This window comes from Brassica napus, chromosome A9, assembly GCF_020379485.1.
Source record: "Brassica napus cultivar Da-Ae chromosome A9, Da-Ae, whole genome shotgun sequence".
Classification (NCBI taxonomy): Eukaryota; Viridiplantae; Streptophyta; class Magnoliopsida; order Brassicales; family Brassicaceae; genus Brassica; species Brassica napus.
In genome coordinates, this window is record NC_063442.1 from 34917508 (window position 1) to 34939564 (window position 22057).

The 22057-nt window shown below is 32.0% G+C and overlaps 3 protein-coding genes across 3 annotated transcripts; 1 reads left to right on the forward strand and 2 right to left on the reverse strand.

Moving 5' to 3' along the window:
- The first annotated feature begins 965 nt into the window (after positions 1–965).
- Positions 966–2748, forward strand: LOC106416061 (protein ALP1-like). Its single transcript, XM_013856897.3, has 2 exons — positions 966–1318; positions 1533–2748. The coding sequence occupies exons 1-2, from the start codon at positions 1141–1143 to the stop codon at positions 2570–2572; spliced, it is 1218 nt and encodes a 405-aa protein (XP_013712351.2). The 5' UTR covers positions 966–1140; the 3' UTR covers positions 2573–2748.
- Positions 2749–3224: 476 nt separating this feature from the next.
- Positions 3225–5181, reverse strand: LOC106415464 (very-long-chain enoyl-CoA reductase). The gene is made up of 4 exons (XM_013856183.3): positions 4947–5181; positions 4758–4797; positions 3559–4313; positions 3225–3487 (listed from the first exon to the last, which is right to left on the reverse strand). The coding sequence occupies exons 1-4, from the start codon at positions 5013–5015 to the stop codon at positions 3419–3421; spliced, it is 933 nt and encodes a 310-aa protein (XP_013711637.2). The 5' UTR covers positions 5016–5181; the 3' UTR covers positions 3225–3418.
- Positions 5182–6482: 1301 nt separating this feature from the next.
- On the reverse strand, positions 6483–8343 carry LOC106413736 (UPF0725 protein At2g20620). The gene is made up of 5 exons (XM_048740534.1): positions 8317–8343; positions 7276–7504; positions 7090–7214; positions 6937–7020; positions 6483–6849 (listed from the first exon to the last, which is right to left on the reverse strand). The coding sequence occupies exons 1-5, from the start codon at positions 8341–8343 to the stop codon at positions 6652–6654; spliced, it is 663 nt and encodes a 220-aa protein (XP_048596491.1). The 3' UTR covers positions 6483–6651.
- Positions 8344–22057: the final 13714 nt, after the last annotated feature.

Sequence of the window (22057 nt, forward strand, 5' to 3'; positions counted from 1 at the left end):
TTTACGAAATAGCCTAAATCCCGAATTGACAATGAAACCACTTTAATATTCAAAATCTAGTTTTCGTGTTCAGATAATGCCGGTTGAAAACGAAATAACAAGATAACCGAAAGCGACGACGCAGAAATCACCGTTACAACATTCCAAACGAAGGCACAGACTCGATTTTTGTTTCTTTCTTCGAATGAACTACCACGTGGAGAGACCAGTAAATCGATACAGTACAGAAAAGAAATGAACAATTAAATCTCTCTTGAAGTTGAAAAGAACAAAGAAACGGACAACAAGACTCAAATCCGGTCGGAGTAACTGAAAATTTCAAGAAAATAGAAAAGTAATTTCGAACTTACAAGAGTACCGGAGTCTCCCTTGCCGGAATAAGAACTGAAGAATGCTTTCCCTGTTCCGATTCGTCGGTCCGTGAAGTAGTATCGCGGCGACGAGCAGTTTAAAGTCAGGGAAAAGACGATGTCAATTTCTGGTGGTGATGAAAGAGAAGAATAGTGCTTAGTTTACAGAGAGAGGAATGGTAAAGTAAAAAAGAAAATAAATGGTTAGTGATTCGCCACGACAGTTGAGTGAACAGTTTAAATTTTTACTTAATCTTTATTTTTTTGCCCGTTACTCCCGGTAAATAAGGAGGGCAAAATGGCAATATTTTATAAAAGGTGAGTCATATATCGGTGAGTTAGGGAAAGTAGCCATCGAGTGAATTATGCGATTATTGGACGTCATACAGTGCAATTCCCCTTCTATCAATATCCATAGATTTTCCATATTTTGACTATTGCTAAGAAAAAAAAAAAATCTAGCCCACCAAGATTTATAATTAAAAAAAATAGTTATTTGGATTTAATATATTTATATAATTTTGAACTTTGGTATCTACTACTCATTTTACCAAAAAATAAAATAAAAAATCAAACCAAATGGTCACGCCCACTTAATATATAAAAAAATATAATATCTCATCTTTGTACCTTGAATCTCTCTTTCTTTCTCTCTCTATCTCTGTTGCATGTTTTAAACACGAAACTCAACGCACAACACACAAATCTTCTTTACTGAACTTTTTTATTTTAATTTGACTCTTCCCACGACTTCCCCATCTACTAGTGAAAGAGTATCGGAGAGATCTAAATGGGACCTATCAAAGCGTTAAAGAAGAGGAAGAGATCAGCCGAGAAGAAGGCTGATCCCAACGTCTTGCTCGCTGCTGCTTCCGCCGCCACTGATTCTCTTCCCAACGACAACAACGACGACGACGACACATCTCAGCCGTCGGATTGGTGGGATGGATTCTCTCGCCGTATTTCTGGTATTCTTCTAAATCTCGTTTCCTTCTTCTGCATTGGTATCTCCGGAATCTCATTCGTTATCGCGTTTCAGGATTTTACCGGATTATTGTATCTTTTCGTTTTCTTTAAATTCTTCATCGGTTTCGATCTAATTTAATTTAGTGCTGCTTGTAGCCATTTATAGTTTATAACTTTATTCTTCCAAATCAAGCAACTTTTTGACTTACCTTTTAGGTCCATACTCGGGGTCTACGGATCCAAAGACATTCGAGTCTGTCTTCAAAGTATCAAGAAAGACATTTGACTACATTTGCTCTCTCGTGAAAGACGACTTCACAGCAAAGCCTGCAAACTTCAGCGACTCTAACGGCAAGCCGTTAACTCTCAACGACCGTGTTGCTGTGGCGCTTAGGAGGCTCGGCTCTGGCGAGTCTCTCTCCGTCATTGGAGAGTCCTTTGGTATGAACCAGTCCACCGTTTCGCAGATCACTTGGCGCTTCGTTGAGTCCATGGAAGAGAGAGCTCTCCACCACCTCTCATGGCCTTCCAAACTCGACGATGTAAAATCAAAGTTCGAGAAGATCTCAGGCCTTCCAAACTGCTGTGGAGCAATCGACATCACGCATGTCATGATGAACCTTCCCAATGTGGAACTGTCGAACAAGGTTTGGTTGGACGGGGAGAAGAACTTCAGCATGGTGTTGCAGGCTGTTGTGGACCCTGAGATGAGGTTCCTCGACGTGATCGCTGGTTGGCCTGGGAGTTTAAGCGACGACGTCGTTCTCAAGAACTCGGGATTCTTCAAACTCGTTGAGAAAGGGAAGAGACTGCACGGGGGGAAGATCCAGCTCTCGGAGAGAACAGAGCTAAGAGAATACATAGTAGGTGACTCAGGCTTTCCTCTTCTTCCGTGGCTTCTCACTCCATACCAGGGCAAACCCATGTCGCTTCCTCAAACGGAGTTCAACAAAAGACACTCCGAGACTAGAAAGCCCGCGCAGATGGCCTTGTCCAGGCTTAAAGATAAGTGGAGGATCATAAACGGAGTGATGTGGATGCCTGATAGAAACCGGCTACCGAGGATTATATTTGTGTGTTGCTTGCTGCACAACATTCTTATTGATATGGATGATCAGACTCTGGATGATCGTCTCTTGTCTCCCCAACATGACGTGAATTACAGGCAGCGAAGCTGCAAGACTGTCGATGAGGCTTCGTCTGTCTTGAGAGATGAACTCTCTAACCAATTGTGGGGAGAAAATTCGTCAGCTTGATTACTCTCCATGTTCTTGTCTTTCTCTGTGTAAAAGCTTTATCTGCTTCTGTTTTGCATACAACATTTTATTCGTATCCTTTCATAAAAATGTGTATTTTCTGAACTTCAGACACATCCTAATACACAAGCCTTAGGTGACGATGAAATCACCAGCATTGGTTAGTTCTTGTTTCACTGATGTGTACCCTACTATTAGGCATGTAACTTTGAACAAAATCAAACCTGCGAACTGAACCGAAATTTTGGTTACTTCGGTTAGAAGTTTGGTTTGATTTGGTAGGTTTTCTAAAAAATTAGTTTTCGGTTTGGCAATTGGTTACTTCATATATTTTTCTTTACAAATAACTATATCAAAAACCCGAACCGAACTAACTAAATTTCTAATCGAAATAACCAAAAAAATTCATTTTTTAACAATTTAACCAAAATAAAAAACATCAATAGGATTTTCAAAAACCAAACTAACCGAATACCGAACCGTTCTTTATTTTGGGTTAATTCGGTAAGATTTATGTTGAATTGAACTAACCGAAAATCGAATAACCCTGCCCGCATGCCTACTTACTGTTACTTAAAATGACAGTGTTCATTGGTTTGCGCTCTTAGTCCATTTTCAAAATGTTCTGAGATTGACTTACTATGCAATACAATGGAATAACGGATGATTTAGTTTGCGTGATAAACGATTAAAGAAGCATGTTTCTAAAATCTCTAAACTTACAAAACATCTCAAAACAAAAGGAACAACCAATACAGAGGAAACCACACATCTTGCAAATCTCTTTTACAACCTTATTAAGAGAGTTTTAAACTGATAAAAACGAGGATCACAACGATGAGTCTTCTACAGGAATGGAGGCAATATCACCCATCTTCTTGGATACTTTGGCTTCCCATCTCTCCCATCAAATATCTGCAAAGTCACATACCCCACAATAAGAACCACATAATGCAAAGAGACTTAAGAGTTTAGCTTTTTGTTACCTTTCTCAGACGGCTGTGCTTTCCAAGAGCCCAGTTAGTCATAATCAGAGCCGCAACAGCCAAGAAAACGTATCCCGCAACGGTCTGAGTAGCGATGTTGAATCCTAGCCACTGGTAAATCTCTGTCGTGTAATTAGCACACGTAACAATATTGAAGAGGAAGCCACGCGGGATCTGGTACCCTCCAGAGCCACTAGGGTCTCTAAGATTCTTCAACAGAATGTGACAGTAAAAGTTTGCGACTTGGCAAACCAAACCAAACCCGAAACCAATCTTCATCTGAAGGTCACTCACCGGCGTGTACAAAGGGTGGTTCACGTAATAAGCGATGTAAGCACCAAAGGTCCAGTAGTAAGCACAGTTCCTGAACACGTTCCCTATCGGTGAAGTCGCGTGGCTGAACCTATGGACGAAGAACGTTTCCATGATCCGTTTGAAGTAGTGAAAGCACCAGTAGTACATGGCGTAGGTCTGGACCGGGTGGATCACACGGTCTTGGCCGTAGCCGAGGTATTTGTAAACAGGGAAGTAGTAGAAGACCGGGTAGATTAAGAGCGGGCCGAGATACTCGAAGAAGAAGAGCGTGCGGTATGAGACTTGTGCTCCCAAGTCCTTGAAGACTACGGTTAAGGAGTCAGTGTTGCCATCGCAGTACTCTTTGAGTGACTTCTTGCTGTTGAGGACAACAGGTTTGTCCTTTGACCCAGGAGAGACAGGAAGAGTCAGTCTTTGCCTCGATGGGTAAAACTTCTTAGCTGTTACGAAACAACATAACCCGAATCACACACAGTCCATAATAACATTAGTAAAGCTATTCTAGATGTGAAGAAAGGGACTTCAAGCTCTGTGATTAATACAAACGCATGCAAGTGCTGACTTAGAGTCAATCTAAAATGAAAGCATTTGAGTCTAATAGTAACAGATCCATTAATCAGAAAAGGTTGTAACTTGTAATGAGTAATCAAAAACCCCAAACTGGGTTTACAAGCTTAAACAATCCTCATTAGCATAGAACATCCATAAGCTTCCCTATAGATCTTGGTTATATTATATGACTCAAAAACATTAAATTCAGAAGGGCAACACAACACAGATCAACTACAGCTTTGCATGAAATGAAACTAACACTAGCTATCATAAGCGCAGATCGATTTCAACATTGTAAAGTCAACTTACTAGTAAAAGATCGAAACTTTTACCTCTCTTATGAAAAGCTTCCTGCAGATCAGCAACAGTCGCCTACAAAGAACAAAAACACACAACCCTAAAAGTCAGAAAGTATGCATCTTCTTGGCTACATTTTCTCCAATCGAGCGATTCAAATCAAATTAAGAGACAAAACCCAGTAATCAGAACAGAGAGAGGAGACAGATCAAAGGAGAAAGTACCGAATCGGGGAGGTCGAGGGGGGCTTTGAGAACTTCTCTGCCGCTGCGGGAGACGACGGTGACTTTCATGGCTTAAAAGCGGAGAAAACGAGGAAGACCCAGATAAGAAGATTCAGAGTGAGGGAGAGAGAGAAGGAAAGTTAAATAGAGAGGAGGGAGGAGGAAGAGATTGGGGCATTGAAGTTGTGTAGTTGGGAGTAGGACAACTAACTTACTATCTCCCAAACTTATAAATTTTTGGACCCATTTGGTTGCTACCGTCCCTTTTGGTCCCATCACCATTTTTTTGGTTTTATTAAACCGGTTTTGGTTCATTATTTCATATTTTCATCTCACATTACTTTTTTTGGTTTTGTATAACCGGATTTGGTTCAATATATTTTACTCCCTCTGTTTCAAAAAAATCTAAATTTTAGAAGAAAAAAAATTGTTTCAAAAAAATATATGTTTTACATTTTCAATGTATAAACTAATTGCAAATTGTAAAGGGCAATTATCATAAATAGACTATTTTCAAATTTTGATCACAAAAATAAACCACAAGGAGGAAAATGACAAAAATCTTTCATTTAATAGCTAAAAAGATACTAATACCCTAGATATATAAAAAATAAAAAAATATTTTTATAGTTTTAAATTATATGTTTTCAAATTCGAACTTTTTTATAATTTTTTTTTTGAAATTTTCTTTTCGGAATTTTTTTTTATTTTTTTTTCAAATTTTCTTTTTGTAATTCGAAAATACTTTTTGAAACTATTTTTAAAATTTTTATTTTCAAATTTTTAATATTTATTTTCTATTTTATAAAATTTTAAACCTCAAACCCAAATTTCCACCCCTTAACTCTAAACCCTAAGGTTTGGATTAGTTAACTCTATGGGTATAAGTGTATATTTACCTCTTTACTTAAATATTTTGGTCATTTTGATTCTTAGAGCCTATATTTGTGATAAAAACTTTTTAGTGCTATCCTAGAGTATTTCTCAATTGTAAACTTCAAAAAACATAATGGTGTTTATAAAAAATTTATTGCTTAAAAGTTGTCAGGAATAGTTGATAACGAAAAATAATGTACTGGTAACTACAATTTGATATGTTTTTTTAATAAATGTGAAAAACCTAAAACATACATCTTTTTGCCATGTTGGTGTTGTGATGTACTTTATAAGTGATTGGTATAAAGCTCCATCTTATAACCTATATGTGTAATTAACAAAAGAATTTATGGCAAAGCCAACAAACTGGTTGAATGTATTGTGGGTTGTCATCAAAGTAGACAATGTTCCAAAAGAACAACATTAAAGTGTAGATTCATTGTTGTTAGTTGGAAAGTGGAGAAAATATATGTATATGCACTTAAGTTTTAGAGCTATGAATCAATGATACATCGTTTTAGCTGGTGATTCTACAAAAACAATTATTAGTGAATTTTGAATATTCTGGTTCTCATTACAGCGATTTTTAGGATGCTGGCTATGCTGATAAAATAGTCCTGAGATGAGATCATGCCATCACAAAGATTGATGCATAAAACAAAAGCGACCTTAAATCATTAAAGAACAAGAGAATTAGTCAAAGGCATAACTTGAGTAGATGATAAGGAAATACAAGTACTGGAGTTAGTGAAAAGACATCATCATCAACTTATAAAATAGAGATAACTAATGAACTAGAGAACAGCCCGAAGAGACGGAACCAGCAACTCTACTTGTCAATCCAACACCTAGCTTCAAGGCACATGTGTCCATGTCTTCCATCAGTAGTTCTCCTTACTACACCTCTGCACTCTGGACCACCACGGGGCTTGAAACTCAGGTAGAAGACTGCATTGCCCGACTTGAGCTTCATATCTTCCTTGGTTTGCACCACTACTTTCTTCATCTCAAATGGCATATAAGCGCTCTGCAAAAACAAACTAACTTATTGAGTATGCTGTTTGGCCCAACCCAACAAACACACATCAAATACTAAATAATAACTTATCCTCACCAGGTCATCGCCCGAATGGGAGAACAATGCAAACTCGGCATATAGATAAAGCCACTGGTTGTCCTTCAACTCCATATCTTTCACCTGTGCAAGTAAAAACGGTTTTGTTATATTAAAATCCAAAACCCAATATGTAAGACATGTTAGTTATACCTCATAGAATTGAAGCTTATCCTCCCCTGAAAGTGCATCATCTTGTAGCCAATTAGGCAAATCAACTTTGTAACAGGCATCTACGTCATCATCTGGGTACCAAATGGAACCTAATTCTCCCGTTCCTGAAACAGTTAAAAGTCATCATACTGACTAGCAATATTCATCACACAAAGCTCAGTTTACCTGGGACTTGAGGCTTGATTCTGCAAGTAGTTGTGAAGGCTCTCAAACGTGCTTGATGCTTGAGGACAGTATCGGTGACACAGGTCTGGAATGTAACAAGTGAGTCGTCGTGGACCGGATCAGTGGCCTCCAATGTGATGTAAAACGTTAAAATTGACCAGATTTGTGTATTGACCACAGCTTCGCCTCTTCCAACATCACATCGTTCATCTTTCCGATCTCCAAAAAACTAACGCTTAAAATTTTGATTTGGTTTGGTTTGGTTACGACGACGAGGCTTTTAGTTTTTGTAATCTGATATGATGTTTTTTGTCCTGAGAGTTTCTTTTCCTTTTCAACCCCTTAACTTTATAGTATTTATTTTTGCTCCCTTATTTTAAAATAATGATGTCTTTTAGTGTTTTTCTTTCTCAAACTTCCTATTTTATTAAATCAAAATTTGGCAACATTATTCCAAAACAACTCAATTTATCTATGTCAAAAATAAAATGTTCTCACGTTCTAACCTCTTTTACTAAGGGGTCAGCATGGACATTACTAGTCCTAGAAATATGAACTATGCTAATAAAACTCAGAGTAATCTAAAACGAAACGATTCTAGCTAGTTCAAACATATCGACTAAATTTAAACCGTCTGTTTATTTGCATATTACGAAGATACGATGTTGTCTAAGCAGGCCCGTCTCAATGTTTATTTAGGCCTGAGCTGAAAAAAATATTATGATCTTTTTCTTTAAAGAAAAGTAAAGAAATTGGACTCTTTTATGTAAAAAAAATAATAAATTTGATCAATTTTGGGTTCTAGTCTAAGCTTAAAAATTAGAAAATTTGTAATGGGCCATGTGCAAATGCACTCCTAGCACAGGGCCAGAGCCGGGCATGTGTCTAAGAGCACCATTATCGCACAAATCATTTTGGGTTTCTTATTTTGCTTTCTTTTTAAAAGAAAGAACCAATCGCGGACCGCTACGTGTCAGTGGGATCCGCAAACAGCACTAAAAAAAGACCAAAAACATCTCATATCTCGCTACTTCTACATACGTTTTTAATGAACTCTACAGGACCCATACCTTAAAACTCTTGTTAGTATACGACGATAATGGTGCTCTAAAGTAGTCAGTTATAATATATATATATATATATATATATATATATATGATATACCTCAGTAGTTAGTCAATTACTTTTCAGAAATTGATAGCAGTACACCTCAACATACATTTAATTAGTCATATACCCTTAAGTTTTGAGTCACATTATCATTCATATTTTAGTCTTGTGACATATCTTTCCTATGATTCTCACTTTTTGTTTTATCTGCCAAGTCCACTGGTATCCTACGCACCTATTAATAGTTTTTTATGTGTCAGATAAAAAAATTTCTTAATTCTTTTTACTTTTCCAATCTCTTTCTTCTCCAAACTTTTTTTTTGTAACACCCAAACTTGTTTTTTCTTTTCTGTATTTCTTCTCCAAAGCTCTATTTCTTTTTTCAAAGTGCCATTCATTACAAATTATGATGTGATTCATTTTTCTTCCATTCTCAAGTACATAAAATATCAATTTTAAGTTCTCTTATTTTATCGAAATAACCATAAGTCTTCACTATCTCGTCAATTGAGAAACATCACCGTATAATAATTCTAACACTACTGAAATGTTGAACTCCTCAATCAGTGACGTGTAAAGACAAAATATCTACAAAAATGATGGTATTTGTTTGAGAGGCGACGATTTCCAGATCCAAACATTTTATTGCCACCGTAACTAACGATTCCGCAACGAGGTTTTTATCTGACATGATAAAATTAGTCGTTATCACGGATGAGTTCGTGAAACACGGCGAAGGAATTTCAGGTTCTTATTGTGGTGGTTATGGTCATGAAATCGTCGATCCGAATATATGTTTAGTTAGTTGCTACAAAATTGTTATTAGACGATACAAATTTTGTTAACTGATACAAAATATTATAAAATAGGTTCAATAATAAGGGTTGTTAACCGATACATACGATGTTAACTGCTACAAACTTGGTTACAAAGTAGTGATCGTTAGATGCTATAAACATGTAGCCTATGTGTAACTAACAAGATAATTTATGGAAAATCCAACAAATTGGTTGACTGTAGAATAGTGGGTCATCACCATAGTAGGCTTATTATTTAATGTTTCAAAAGCAAACATTAAAGTGTTAAGTTAAGAGATTGTTATTAGTTGGAAAGTGTAAAAATAAATGAGAAATGATCTAGAACAAAAACTTAACATATATGTTCATATACTATAATTAACATAAGCGTGTCTCTTCAGTATAATGTTTGCTGAAAAGTAAACCCGGTTCTTGATTTATCATTTAAAATAAAATTTTAAAACTAACTTCTATATATTAAAAACTTAATTAAATCAAACTAATTTGGAGCATGAAATGTTATTTTGTGTTGTATTTGAATACTATTGTAATTAATATTTAAATCGAACTAATTTGAACGATGATACTTATACATGTCATGATTTATCATGTAATTTCAGACGGTAAAAAAATATTCTACAATTTTAAAAGATGATTTATCACTTTTTGGTTTTGTATAACCGGATTTGGTTCAGTGTATTCTGGTATGTTTTTTTTGCATTGTTGTCTTGCTGATATTGTCATGTACTTATAATTTATAAGACTACATGCAATGAGGTAGTTGAATTATAAATTCAACAGTTGAAGGCGTGCAATGAGCATGTTGTATGAAAAGAAAAGCATACGTGGATTTCTCTCCGTTGAATTTATTCAACCAGTTGAATGGAGAAAAAGTGGACCTCTAACGACATGTGGCGATGACTTAGTGGTTGTCAAATCTTTCTCTCGAGTCATATCGATGGTGCTCCTCTCAAGTGGTTATTTATTTTGATTTTGTGAGTGTGTCGTCATATCAATAATCTCTCTTCTCACTAGCTCATCATTTTTGATATATATATATTTTTAACACACATTTTTGGTATTTCAAAAGCAACATATAACTGACTGAAACTTTAAAACCGCACTATGGACAATAACTAGCATTTTTTTCTTTCGAAAAAATACTTGAACATTTAATGAAATAATTTTTTTTTTATGTATTAATTTCAATTTTTTGAAAAAGTTTCTTTCATAAAAATTTAACAGCTAGAACATGTTTGAATTTTAAATCTATTCTAGTAAAACAAGATCATGTCTAATTGATATATGTATGGTTTAATTATGTATTTCATTTATCTAATTGACTTTTATATCTATTCTATTAATATTGAACAAAAATGTGATTACAAAAAACCTAAATAAAAATTAAAATTTTCAGAAAAAAATTAAACAAAAAAATACCCGCAATTGGAAAGAGTGGATCATAATCTAGTAAATCGTTAAAATATAGTATCAAATAAATATGTTACTTAAAAAAAAAAACTGAACCGAAGGACAATAACTAGCGTTTTTCTTTCAAAAACCTCTATCTTGTATCCAATGTGTAATTAACAAGATAATTTATGGGAAATCCAACAAATTAGTTGAATGTAGAATAGTGGGTCATCACCACAGTAGGGTAAGTATTTAATGTCTCAAAAGCAAACATTAAAGTGTTAAGTTAAGAGATTGTTAATAGTTGGAAAGTGTAAAAATAAAGGAGAACTGGTTTAGAACAATAATTTAACATATATGTTCATATACTAACCAACATAAGCTTGTCTGTTCCATATAAAAATTTCTGAAAAGATCAACCCGGTTCTTGATTTTTTATTTAAAATATAATTTTAAAACTAATTTCTATATATTATAAACTTAATTAAATCAAACTATTTTGGAGCATGAAATGTTCTTTTTGTGTTGTTTTTGAATACTATTTTAATTAATATTTAAATCAAACTAATTTGAACGATGATACTTATACATGTCGTGATTTATCATGTAATTTCAGCCGGTAAAAAAATATTCTACAATTTTAAAAGATGATTTATCATTTTTTGGTTTTGTATAACCGGATTTGGTTCAGTGTATTCTGGTATGTTTTTTTTTTGCATTGTTACATTGCTGATATTGTCATATACTTTATAAGACTATATGCAATGAAGTAGTTGAATTATAAATTCAACAGTTGAAGGCGTGCAATGAGTCTGTTGAATAAAAAGAAAAACATACGTGGATTACTCTCCGTTGAATTTATTCAACCAGTTGAATGGAGAAAAAGTAGACCTCCAACGACATGTGGTGATGACTTAGTGGCCGTCAAAATCTCGAGTCATATCGATGTTTCTTCTCTCAAATGGTTATTTATTTTGATTTTGTCAGTGTGTCATCTAATCAATAATCTCTCTTCTCACTGGCTCGTCATTTTTGTTATATAGTTTTTTAACACACATTTTTGGTATTTCAAAAGCAACATATAACTGACTGAAATTTTAAAACCGCACTATGGACAATAACTAGCATTTTTTTCTTTCAAAAAAGCACTTGAACATTTAATGAAATAATTATTTCTTCTTATGTATTAATTTCAATTTTTTGAAAAAGTTTCTTTTATAAAAATTTAACAGCTAGAACATGTTTGAATTTTAAAACTATTCTATTAAAACAAGATCATGTCTAACTGATATATGTATGGTCTAATTATGTATTTCATTTATCTAATTGACATTTATATCTATTAGATTAATATTAAACATAAATATGATTACAAAAAAAAATTAAATATAAAAATTAAAATTTTCAGAAAAAAATTAATTACATCAAGATCTCCATGGAAGTTATGTTGGCTTACATACCTACTGCTGGTGAAACAATCAGCAAATTCATTAAAAGTACTTTGGAAACCTCGGTATCTTCTGAGGAGGTTTTCCTACCCAAGGTTGCTGACAGAGGAAGAACATGAGAGAAAAAGAAAGATTATACTATTCAACAACTTTATTTACTTGAAATACAAGAAAAATAAATCATCCAACATATTACTTGTGCAGCATGGAGATTTGAGGATTAGTTGATGGACAAGTAGTTGGCATCTCGATCAAACAGATGCTGCAGAAAAACAAATAGTCCACAACTTTTGGGATGCTATTTTTATTTCAATGAATATCAGGATTTGTGTTCCACGTGACTCTTTATTTAACGACTCTGGTTATGTTCCATTGAGTTTTATGTTTATGTTATTGTTTCTTCGATTTCATGACACCAGTTTATTAGTAGATTTTACAAGATTCTGGTTCTCATTTCAGCTATTTTTAGGATTTTGATTTTAGAGATTTCTAGGATTATGGTTTTGCTAGAACACACGCAAGAAGACTCTACGTGTGTCTTAAGATGTTGGATTCATATGATTCTGAAAAATAAGATACTTCAAATGACTTCATCATTTTTTTATGTTTTGTCACTCGTGTGATATTAGCAGTAGAAATCTGTTGGTTGAGGAAATGTCATTTCTTGACTATGAGGTATAATTTAAAGCAATATTATACAACACAGTGGATGATGCTTCAACCATTTAAACAAATCAAAAAGTATATTATAAAAATTTAACAACCAGATCATGTTTGCATTTTAAACATATTCTATTAAAACAAAATCATGTCTAATTTATATATGTATAGTCCAATTATGTATTTCATTTATCTAAAAGACTTTTATATCTATTATATTAATATTAAACATAAATTTGATTACAAAAAAATGAAATATAAAAATTAAAATATATCCACTTTTTGAAAAGGCGGATCATTATCTAGTAATTAGTTAAACAATAGTATCAAACAAACATGTTACTTATTTTTTTAAATGATTCCAAAGACAATAACTAGCATTTTTTTCTTTCAGAAAAGCTACATCTTGTAGACTATGTGTAATTAACAAGATTACTTATGGGAAATCCAACAAATTGGCTGAATGTAGAATAGTGGGTCATCATCATGGTAGGCTAAGTATTTAATGTTTCAAAAGAAAATATTAAAGTGTTAAGTTAAGAGATTGTTATTAGTTGAAAAGTGTAAAAAAAAAGGGAAAATGGTCAACAACAAAAATTTAACATGTATATTCTAATACTATAACCAACTTAAATTTGTCTCTTTAGTACAATGTTTGTCGAAAACTTAACTCAGTTCTTTATATATCATTTAAAATATAATTTTAGAACTATTTTCTATATATTAAAAAACTTAATTAAATCAACTAATTTGGAGAACGAAATATTATTTTTATGTTTTTTGAATACTATTGTAGCTAATATTTAAATCAAACTAATTTGAACAGTGATACATATACATGTCATGATTTATCATGTAACTTCAGCTGGTAAAAAAATATTCTACAATTTAAAACATAATATTTTCCACTTTTTTTTTGTTTATGTTTGTTTTCTTGGTGTTGAAATTTTTCGTTAATATTTTTGTGGCAAACGTTTAAAAAGATTTCATGATTGATTCAAACCAACATAAACATAGAAAAAACATCTCATGATTTATCATGTAACTTCAAACGGTAAAAAATTAATCTATGTTACAATGATGACATTTTCACTTTCTTTGTTTATGTATGTTTTCTTGATGTTGAAAATTTTCATTAATTTCTTTATGGCAAAAGATTTTAACAGATTTTCTTTAGAAAAGAAACCATAAACTCCAACTTTCACGATTCAAAAGATTTTATAATATAGTTTAATGTTTCTAGTGTGTTCTTCTTGGTTTTCATCTTATCAAAGTAGGTCCACGATGAGAAATTTATTAAGGGTTTATGGTTTTGATTTGTCTTATTGCTTTCATTGTGTCACTACATATCAATAGTGTTGAAGAGTTGAAAAACCATCAACCCAACACAAATTTTGGTGTCATTTTGGAAGCGTTTCATGATTTGAAATTATTTAGAGAATGAAATGTTATTTTCTATATTGTTTTTTGAGTACTACAGTAATCAATTTTTTAATCAAACTACTTTTTAAAATTTTATGATAATTCTAGCAATGCGAGCTACATCTTTTTTGGAATTTGTTTCTCATGTTAATTTTGATGCTAAACTTTGTGAGTTGTGCATTTAAGTTAAAGATTTCAACCCGACCTATAAAATGATAAACAAAATTTGAGCACATCAATAAACTGTGTGTACACATTCCCAAGAAAATGAGACAATGTTCAAACTTGAGAAATATTAAAAAGCTTAAACTGCTCTAGTAAGTACATGTGATTAAAATTATTATTATCTTGTGTTTATTATTTTATCATTTGTCTGGCAAGAATTACATTCATATATCTGAATGTACATATATTTTTACATGTCCTTGTGAACATATCTAATGAACGCTATCTATGCTCAATGAAATTATCAAATTGTTGACCCAAGATTTCATTAGTTAGTGGCTTATGTTCTCTAGATAGTGTCAAAATAAACTTTTAGTCCATAACTGATTCAAAACTCACTATAATATTAGCAACATTGAGTGTATTGATTCCTTGAATGCATAATTCACATGTGTTCGATATGCACCTATAACCAAGAGAAGGATACATGTTTTTATTTTCTTAATTTTGGTAATATATACCCTTTAGATGATTTCGGTTTATACATATTTCTTGTTTTTTCTAATAAATTATAACTTACACCGTAGTGTTTGAAAAATGTGGATTAGCAAAAGATTATAAGAATTCATTTGAGAGATCAAGATTACCATTGTAATGTTCAGTTAACATATTATTTATCATCATATAATTAATTGGTCCTTTACGAGAGAATCCATTGAATTTGATGATTACTTTAGCAATGTGAGGTACATTTTTCTATTTTCTTTTGTTAGTTTGTTTTATGGTTATAATGAAATTTCTTATGGTAATTTTGATGCTTAACTTTGTGAGTTGTGCATTTAAGTTCAAGATTTCAACTTGTCCTATATAAATATAATTTCTTTCTTGTGCAAATCAATAAATTTTGCATACACATTTCTAAGAAAAGAAGATAATGTTCGAATTTGAGAAAGTTTTAAAAAGTCTAAACTGCTTCAATAAGTAAATGTGATTAAAATGATTATATGTTGTGTTTATTAATTTGTCATTTTCTTTGCGGGAGTTACATTCACATTTTCTTCATGATTTTTTAAAAGGTTGATTTTGTTGATACATATTTTTATATTTATATAAATTTTAAAGGCCCTTGTTGACATATCCAATGAATGTTTATCCATGTTCACTGTGGTTATCAAATTGGTTGATCCAAAATTTCAGCAGTTGGTGGCTTATGTTCTTCAAATAGTGCCTAAAAATCTTACAACTCATAATTGATTCAAAACCTCACTATAATATCAGAAACATAAAGTCTATTGGCTCTTTGAATGCAGGGTTCACACATGTTCGATATGCATCTATAACCAAGAGATGATAAACATTTTTATCTTACTTAATTTTGGTAATATATACCTTTTAGATAACTTTCGGGTTATATATGTTTCTTTTAGGTTACTTAATTTTTATAATGAATTATTGCCTACATCGGAATGTTTGAAAAATGCAGATTGACCAAAGATTATGACAATTGATTTAAGAGATCAAGATGACACGGTAATGTTTCGTTAGCATTTTATCTATCAACATATAACTAATTGGTCTTTTATGAAAGAATCAATCAAGTGTTATTTTTTGTTTGTATGCTTCTTGATGTGTGTTGGGACATTGTCGTAAGTGAGCTAATATAGACTGTTAAACTCATTGAAACCTAATCAAGACACCAAATAAGATATTCTATTCTCAAGACTTGATTGAATTTATAGATCCAATGAAACATAACAAGATAAGAAAAGGAAAATACTAGTGATATACATCGAAATCTCACCAATGGTTTCAAATACATTATGGAGCATGAAATTCAACGAGGACTGACCATTCATAAGTTGTGCAAAAATTTCATGATTGTTCAACCAAACATGCATTTATCAAAGACTATGTGAAGTTAAATACTACTGAGGATGCGCTTCTTCATCTTGAACATCGACACATTAGAGCAGTTTTGACATTGTTCTACTCTGAGTAAAAAATTATTGGAGACAAAATAATTAAATTCTTTTGTTAAAAGAGTTTTTTTGTTGATACATATATATGAATGTACATATGTTTTTACAGGTCTGTGTCGACATATCAAATAAATGTCTATCCATGCTCAATGAAATTATCAAATTGGTTAACTCAAAGTATCAGCAATTAGCGGCTTATATTTTCTAGATAGTGCCAAAAAAACTTTAGTCCATAACTGATTGAAAACATCCCCATAGTATCATAAACATTGAGTGTCATGACTCTTTCAATGCATAATTCACACATGTTTAATATGCACATATAACCAAGAGATAGATACACATTTTTATTTTACTTAATTATGGTATTATATACTCTTTAGATTATTTCAGCTTATACATGTTTCTTATTTTGTTCTAATGATTGTAGCCTACACCTGAGTGTTTGAAAAATGTGGATTAGAAAAATATTATAAGAATTCATTTGAGAAATCAAGATAATCATGGTAATGTTTGTTTATATATCAACATGTAATTAATTAGTCTTTTATGAGAGAATCCATTAGTATTTTTTTTTTGTTTAAATCAAACTACTATTGAATTTGACGATTACTCTAGCAATGCGACCTACATTTTTCCGTTCTCTTTGTTAGTTTTTTTTATGGTTATAATGACACTTCTTATTGTAATTTTGATGCTAAACTTTGTGAGTTGTGCGTTTAAGTTCAAGATTTCAACTTGTCCTATATATATATAATTGATTTCGTGTGCAAATCAATAAACTGTATGTACGCATTTCTAATAAAAGAAGATAATGTTTGAATTTTGAGAAAGTATAAAAGAGACTAAACTGCTACAATAAGTAGATGCAATTAGGTGCACAAAAAATAGATGTAATTAAAATGATTGTGTTGTGTTTTATAATTTCTCATTTGCTTTGTGGAAGTTACATTCAAATTTTATTCATGAACTTTTTATAGAAAACTTTATTATGTTGATAAATATATTTGAATGTATATATGTTTTTTAAGGTTTTCATTGACATATCCAATGAATGTTTCTCCATGCTTACTAAGATTGTCAAATTGGTACCCAAAGTTTCAGCAGTTAGTGCTTAAAAAATCTTACAGTCCATAATTGATTCAAAGACTCACTATAATATCAGAAACATTGTGTGTATTGACTCATTGAATGCAGAGTTCACACATGTTCGATATGCATCTATAACCAAGAGATGAGTACACATTTTTATCATACTTAATTTTGGTAATATATACTCTTTAGATGATTTGGGTTTATACATGTTTCTTGTTTTGTTCTAATGAATTGTAGCTTACACCAAAGTGTTTGAAAATGTGGATTAGCAAAAGCTTATGAAAATTCATTTGAGAATCAAGATAATCATCGTAATGTTTAATTAGAATTTTATCAATCAACATATAATTAATTGTTTTTTTATGATATAATCACTTAAGTGTTTTTTATGCTGATAGATATGTGTTGATACATTGTCGTGAGTGAGCTAATATGGACTAGAATCATTGAAATCTAATCAAGACTACAAATAAGATATACTCTTCTCGAGACATGATTGAATTTTTTGGATCAAATGAAACAATAAAAATATAAGAAAAGGAAAGAAAATTACTATTCTATACCTCGAATTTCACCAATGGTTTCAAATATGTTATGCAGCATGAAATTTAATGTGAAGATGAAGACAAATCGTAGGTCATGTAAAAAGTGTTCATGATTATATCTCAACTAGACATGCATTTATCAAAGATTATGTGAAATTAAATTCTAGTGAGGATGTGATTCTTCATCTTGTACATCGACCAATTGAAGCAGTTTTGGCATTGTTATACTTTGAGAACAAAAACATTGGAGACAAAATAATTTTTTTTTTGTCAATGTATGATATACATCTACTTATAAATACTAACCTATTATAGTTTGCTTTTGTTTGTGAAAAGATATATCGTGGACCTGTGAATCTCAAGTCTACATTTTAGAGATTGTATGCGGTTTCTCTAGTGAAAGTGGGCGAAGAAAATATAGAAAATATGTAGTTGCAAGAACTAGTCATGAGGGTAAGTTTGGATATGGTGGCTACATCGTGATCTTCTTTGAAGTAATGTTGGTTTACAAACCTACCCATAGTGAAAAAAAAAATCAACATATTTTTAGAAATATTTTGGTAAGACTAGTTTTCTTCTCATAAGGTTTTTCTAACCAAAGTTATTGACAGAGCCAAAGAAAAGATTAAAATAAGATCTATCAAGATAAGTAATTTTTATATCATTATCCAACATCTTTTTTACTATCCAACATTTATGTTTACTTTGAATAACACTATATCAAGACATGTAAGTTATCCAACATCAAACTTATGCAAAAGTTGTGCATAATAGAGATTTGAGGACCGATTGATGGAGAATTAGTTAGTCAATGTTGCAGAAAACAAGAATGCAAGTCTTTTTGGATGTTATTTCTATTTCAGTGAATATCACTATTTTGTTGTGTTTCAAGTGACTTTTCTACGGTTTATGTTGTTACAATGATTTTGGATACCAGTTTATAAGTGATTTTTGAAGTTTTTGCTTCTCATTTAAGTGATTCAAGATCCTGATTGGCATAAATATGTTAATAATATACTTCTGCGATCATGTATTGTACTATAACTGACTGTTATTACGAAGACTAGTATATCGAACAAAAATAAACGATATTAAAGTTAAAAACGGAGATTTAAAAACTTTCAAAGACATCAACTTATAAGTAGATAATTAAAAAAAATATACAAAAAAAAAACAGGGATGAAAAATATTGGATCGAAAAAAATATATATGTTGGATCAGACTACCAGCTTTTTTTGTCAATCCAACATCTAAGGAGACAGGACGAAGCACATATTGCCTAAGTTCTTCTTCACGCATGATCTTCAGAAAGCCGGTGAGGTCCAAGTCGTCCAAGTGCGTTCCAGTGACAACTCAGTCGACATGTTCACCAAATCACTTCCTACCTGCACGTTCAGAAAGCTCACGCATCAGATTGGGATGCGTTGACTGAAAGACCTTCAGTGATGTTCAGAACAGGGGGAGTAATACGTGTTGTACTCTTTTTCCTTCACCATGGTTTTGTCCCACTAGGTTTTCCTCGTAAGATTTTAATGAGGCAACATCTAAAGCGTATTACAATCCCTATATGGTTATGGCATCCAATGGGAAGTGTTATAAATCATATTGTGGATGTCCATAACCGTTCCGATCCATAACCGACCCAAAGAGAGAGAGAGAGAGAGAGAGAGAGAGAGGCTGGAAACCCTAGTCTCCCTTTTCCTTATTAGTTTATGATTTGTACTCTTTCCATATTTGTATTTCCTTTCTCTAGTCTTTCCATTATTCTATGACCGTGTAATTTCCTATATATAAAGGACTCCTTATGTTTATGAATAATATATAAACATACAGATTATATTTTCTTGTTTCACAACAAAGTTATGTATGTTATCACTGGATATGAATTATATAGTAACAATGTTTGCTATTGAAGAATAGTGGATCTCAGCCCGAACTTTTCGGTATTATGTTTGATATCTATAGCTACTTGTCTTACTTTGACGTTATCTCTTGTACTTTCATTTCTCAAAACGCTAATTTGAGAGACTGATCCAGTGGTAAAATTAGCTTTTTCTTTGGTTGTAACCATACCCCTTGTTGGGGTGTAAACTCTTCTAAATAATGCATGTTGTTTGATAAAAAAAAAATAGTAACAATGTTTGCTGTTCTAATTCCTCATGGTATGGTCCATTAAAAAGAAGGTCTGAAATCAAATTTGGACCGCAAATCTTTCTTTTAGAAATCGCGGACTGGGACACCTTCCTACCAGTGATAAAAAAAAAGGGACACCTTCCTACAACATGTCCGTCTTTTCTAATCTAACGTACCATAAGGCGAAGTCTTTTTTTTTTCTTTCTCAGTCCATATAATATATATTGATCGATTTTATTGGTAAGCTATATTAGGGTGTGCATGGCTCACAAAGGAAAAAAAAAAGAAACATTCTTTTCGAATCATCATGATTTGATTTGCTGGATTATGCTTCCCTTGGTCTTAGTTTTGTGTTCCAGATTGCCCAAACTAGCACATTTTAATTATATTTTCTTCTCCTGCATCCATTCTATATGATTCTTAATTAGGGATATAAATTTGCTTCCATAAGATATGGATTTACTCTAGTTACAATACAGAAATAATATGCATGTGTGTATATATTAGGCAATAAATTCGACCATGTATAAACTATATAAAAAAACGTTATAAAAATACAATAAGAATATATTTGAGTATAAATATTTTAAATGCAATATGTAAAGTTATTTGATTGTCTTAGATAAAATAAGTTATTTAAAATGAGTCATGCATGTAGAACAGTATGCATCAATGAAAATAAAACTGACATTAAACCAATTTTTATAGTTTTATCTTCTCACCTATATTCTCTGCTAACATCTTTTTTTACAACACTAGACATCTCACTTCTTTTAATTAATATATTCTATTTTTTAATTAATAGCTAAATTTGAAATATACAATATAAAAGCATGCATAAAAACACAAAATCTAATCATTCTCTTTCAAATCTTCTTCGGTAGAAGTACTAGAGATTTTGAGGAAATTACGAAAATTCATGCAGAGGTTACTACATATTTTGAGAGCTTTGTAGTAACCTCTTAAACATCATTCTTAAACCAAAATTTTGGAACCTACAAAGCTCTCCATGCAGAGGTTACTACATCTACATGTTTATATTCATATGACAAAAACTACAATGACAATAATGTTAAGAATAGCAACGATAATAATACTATGAAAAATGAAACTTGGGTCCTACTCGAGGAAAACAAAAGCTACACTCGATTATGACAACTCCACCAAAGACCACCCCACTACCAGTTCACCTTTATTTATTTCTTTATCAATTCAAAATCTTTTTGATTTTTTAACTAATCTAATTATTCTCCTCCCTCGTTGTTCTTGACCTTTTTAATATAAAAAAGGAAAGGAGGTACCTAGGGTTTCTCTCTCTGCATGGCCATTCTCGCTCTTCACATCTCTTTTTTGGAACCACTGTAAACGTATGCAAAAAAGCTTACATGCTAAGAAAACTCTGTCCTTATCGTTTCTCTATAAAATATATACATCTACTTTACATTATGTGAATCCAAGAAATATCCTTTCTCATGAAATACTATAGTTTTCTTTCTTCCTAAGAAAAATATATAATACATCCACTTATAGGAATCGGGATCGCATGGGAAGGGGAGTGAGTTATCTACCAGGCTACCAACTTAGATTTCACTTGTCTTTTGCTCATTGATTGACAAGAAATATACAGAATAGTAGAATACACATATATCATATACTTTTTTGTTTCTTCAACCAAATGTCGTAGTGAAGTTTGATCAAATTGTATATATAGGGACTACATATTCTTAGTTGGATAGACACATTCTGTACTAATCACTGCAAATTCATAAGTCATAACTAATATATTTTTGAATGAAACCAAGTCATTTAGAGATAAATTTAGATATTAGTCTTTATGTAACAAATACAAGCAATCGTATTATCAATTTAATATGTTCGAATTTGGGTTTTGATATAAATAATAGAATATATATTAATAGTACATTCTAGAAATTTTAAGCACATAATGTGATATTAATAATTTAATGGTGTATGCTAGTACCGTGTAAGTGTCACCACCCAGATTTGAACCAAAT

Bases quoted from the DNA above. Each gene is read 5' to 3' on its own strand.
- LOC106416061 (XM_013856897.3), top strand. From the start codon at position 1,141: ATGGGACCTATCAAAGCGTTAAAGAAGAGGAAGAGATCAGCCGAGAAG. The intron at 1,319-1,532 runs GTATTCTTCTAA...CTTACCTTTTAG, and splicing joins ATTCTCTCGCCGTATTTCTG to GTCCATACTCGGGGTCTACG.
- LOC106413736 (XM_048740534.1), bottom strand. From the start codon at position 8,343: ATGGGTCCTGTAGAGTTCATTAAAAAC. The intron at 7,505-8,316 runs GTATGTAGAAGT...TTTAAGCGTTAG, and splicing joins CTGTAGAGTTCATTAAAAAC to TTTTTTGGAGATCGGAAAGA. The intron at 7,021-7,089 runs GTATAACTAACA...TTACTTGCACAG, and splicing joins ATAAGCTTCAATTCTATGAG to GTGAAAGATATGGAGTTGAA.
- LOC106415464 (XM_013856183.3), bottom strand. From the start codon at position 5,015: ATGAAAGTCACCGTCGTCTCCCGCAGCGGCAGAGAAGTTCTCAAAGCC. The intron at 4,314-4,757 runs GTAAAAGTTTCG...GTTTCGTAACAG, and splicing joins GGAAGCTTTTCATAAGAGAG to CTAAGAAGTTTTACCCATCG. The intron at 3,488-3,558 runs GTAACAAAAAGC...GTGACTTTGCAG, and splicing joins AGCACAGCCGTCTGAGAAAG to ATATTTGATGGGAGAGATGG.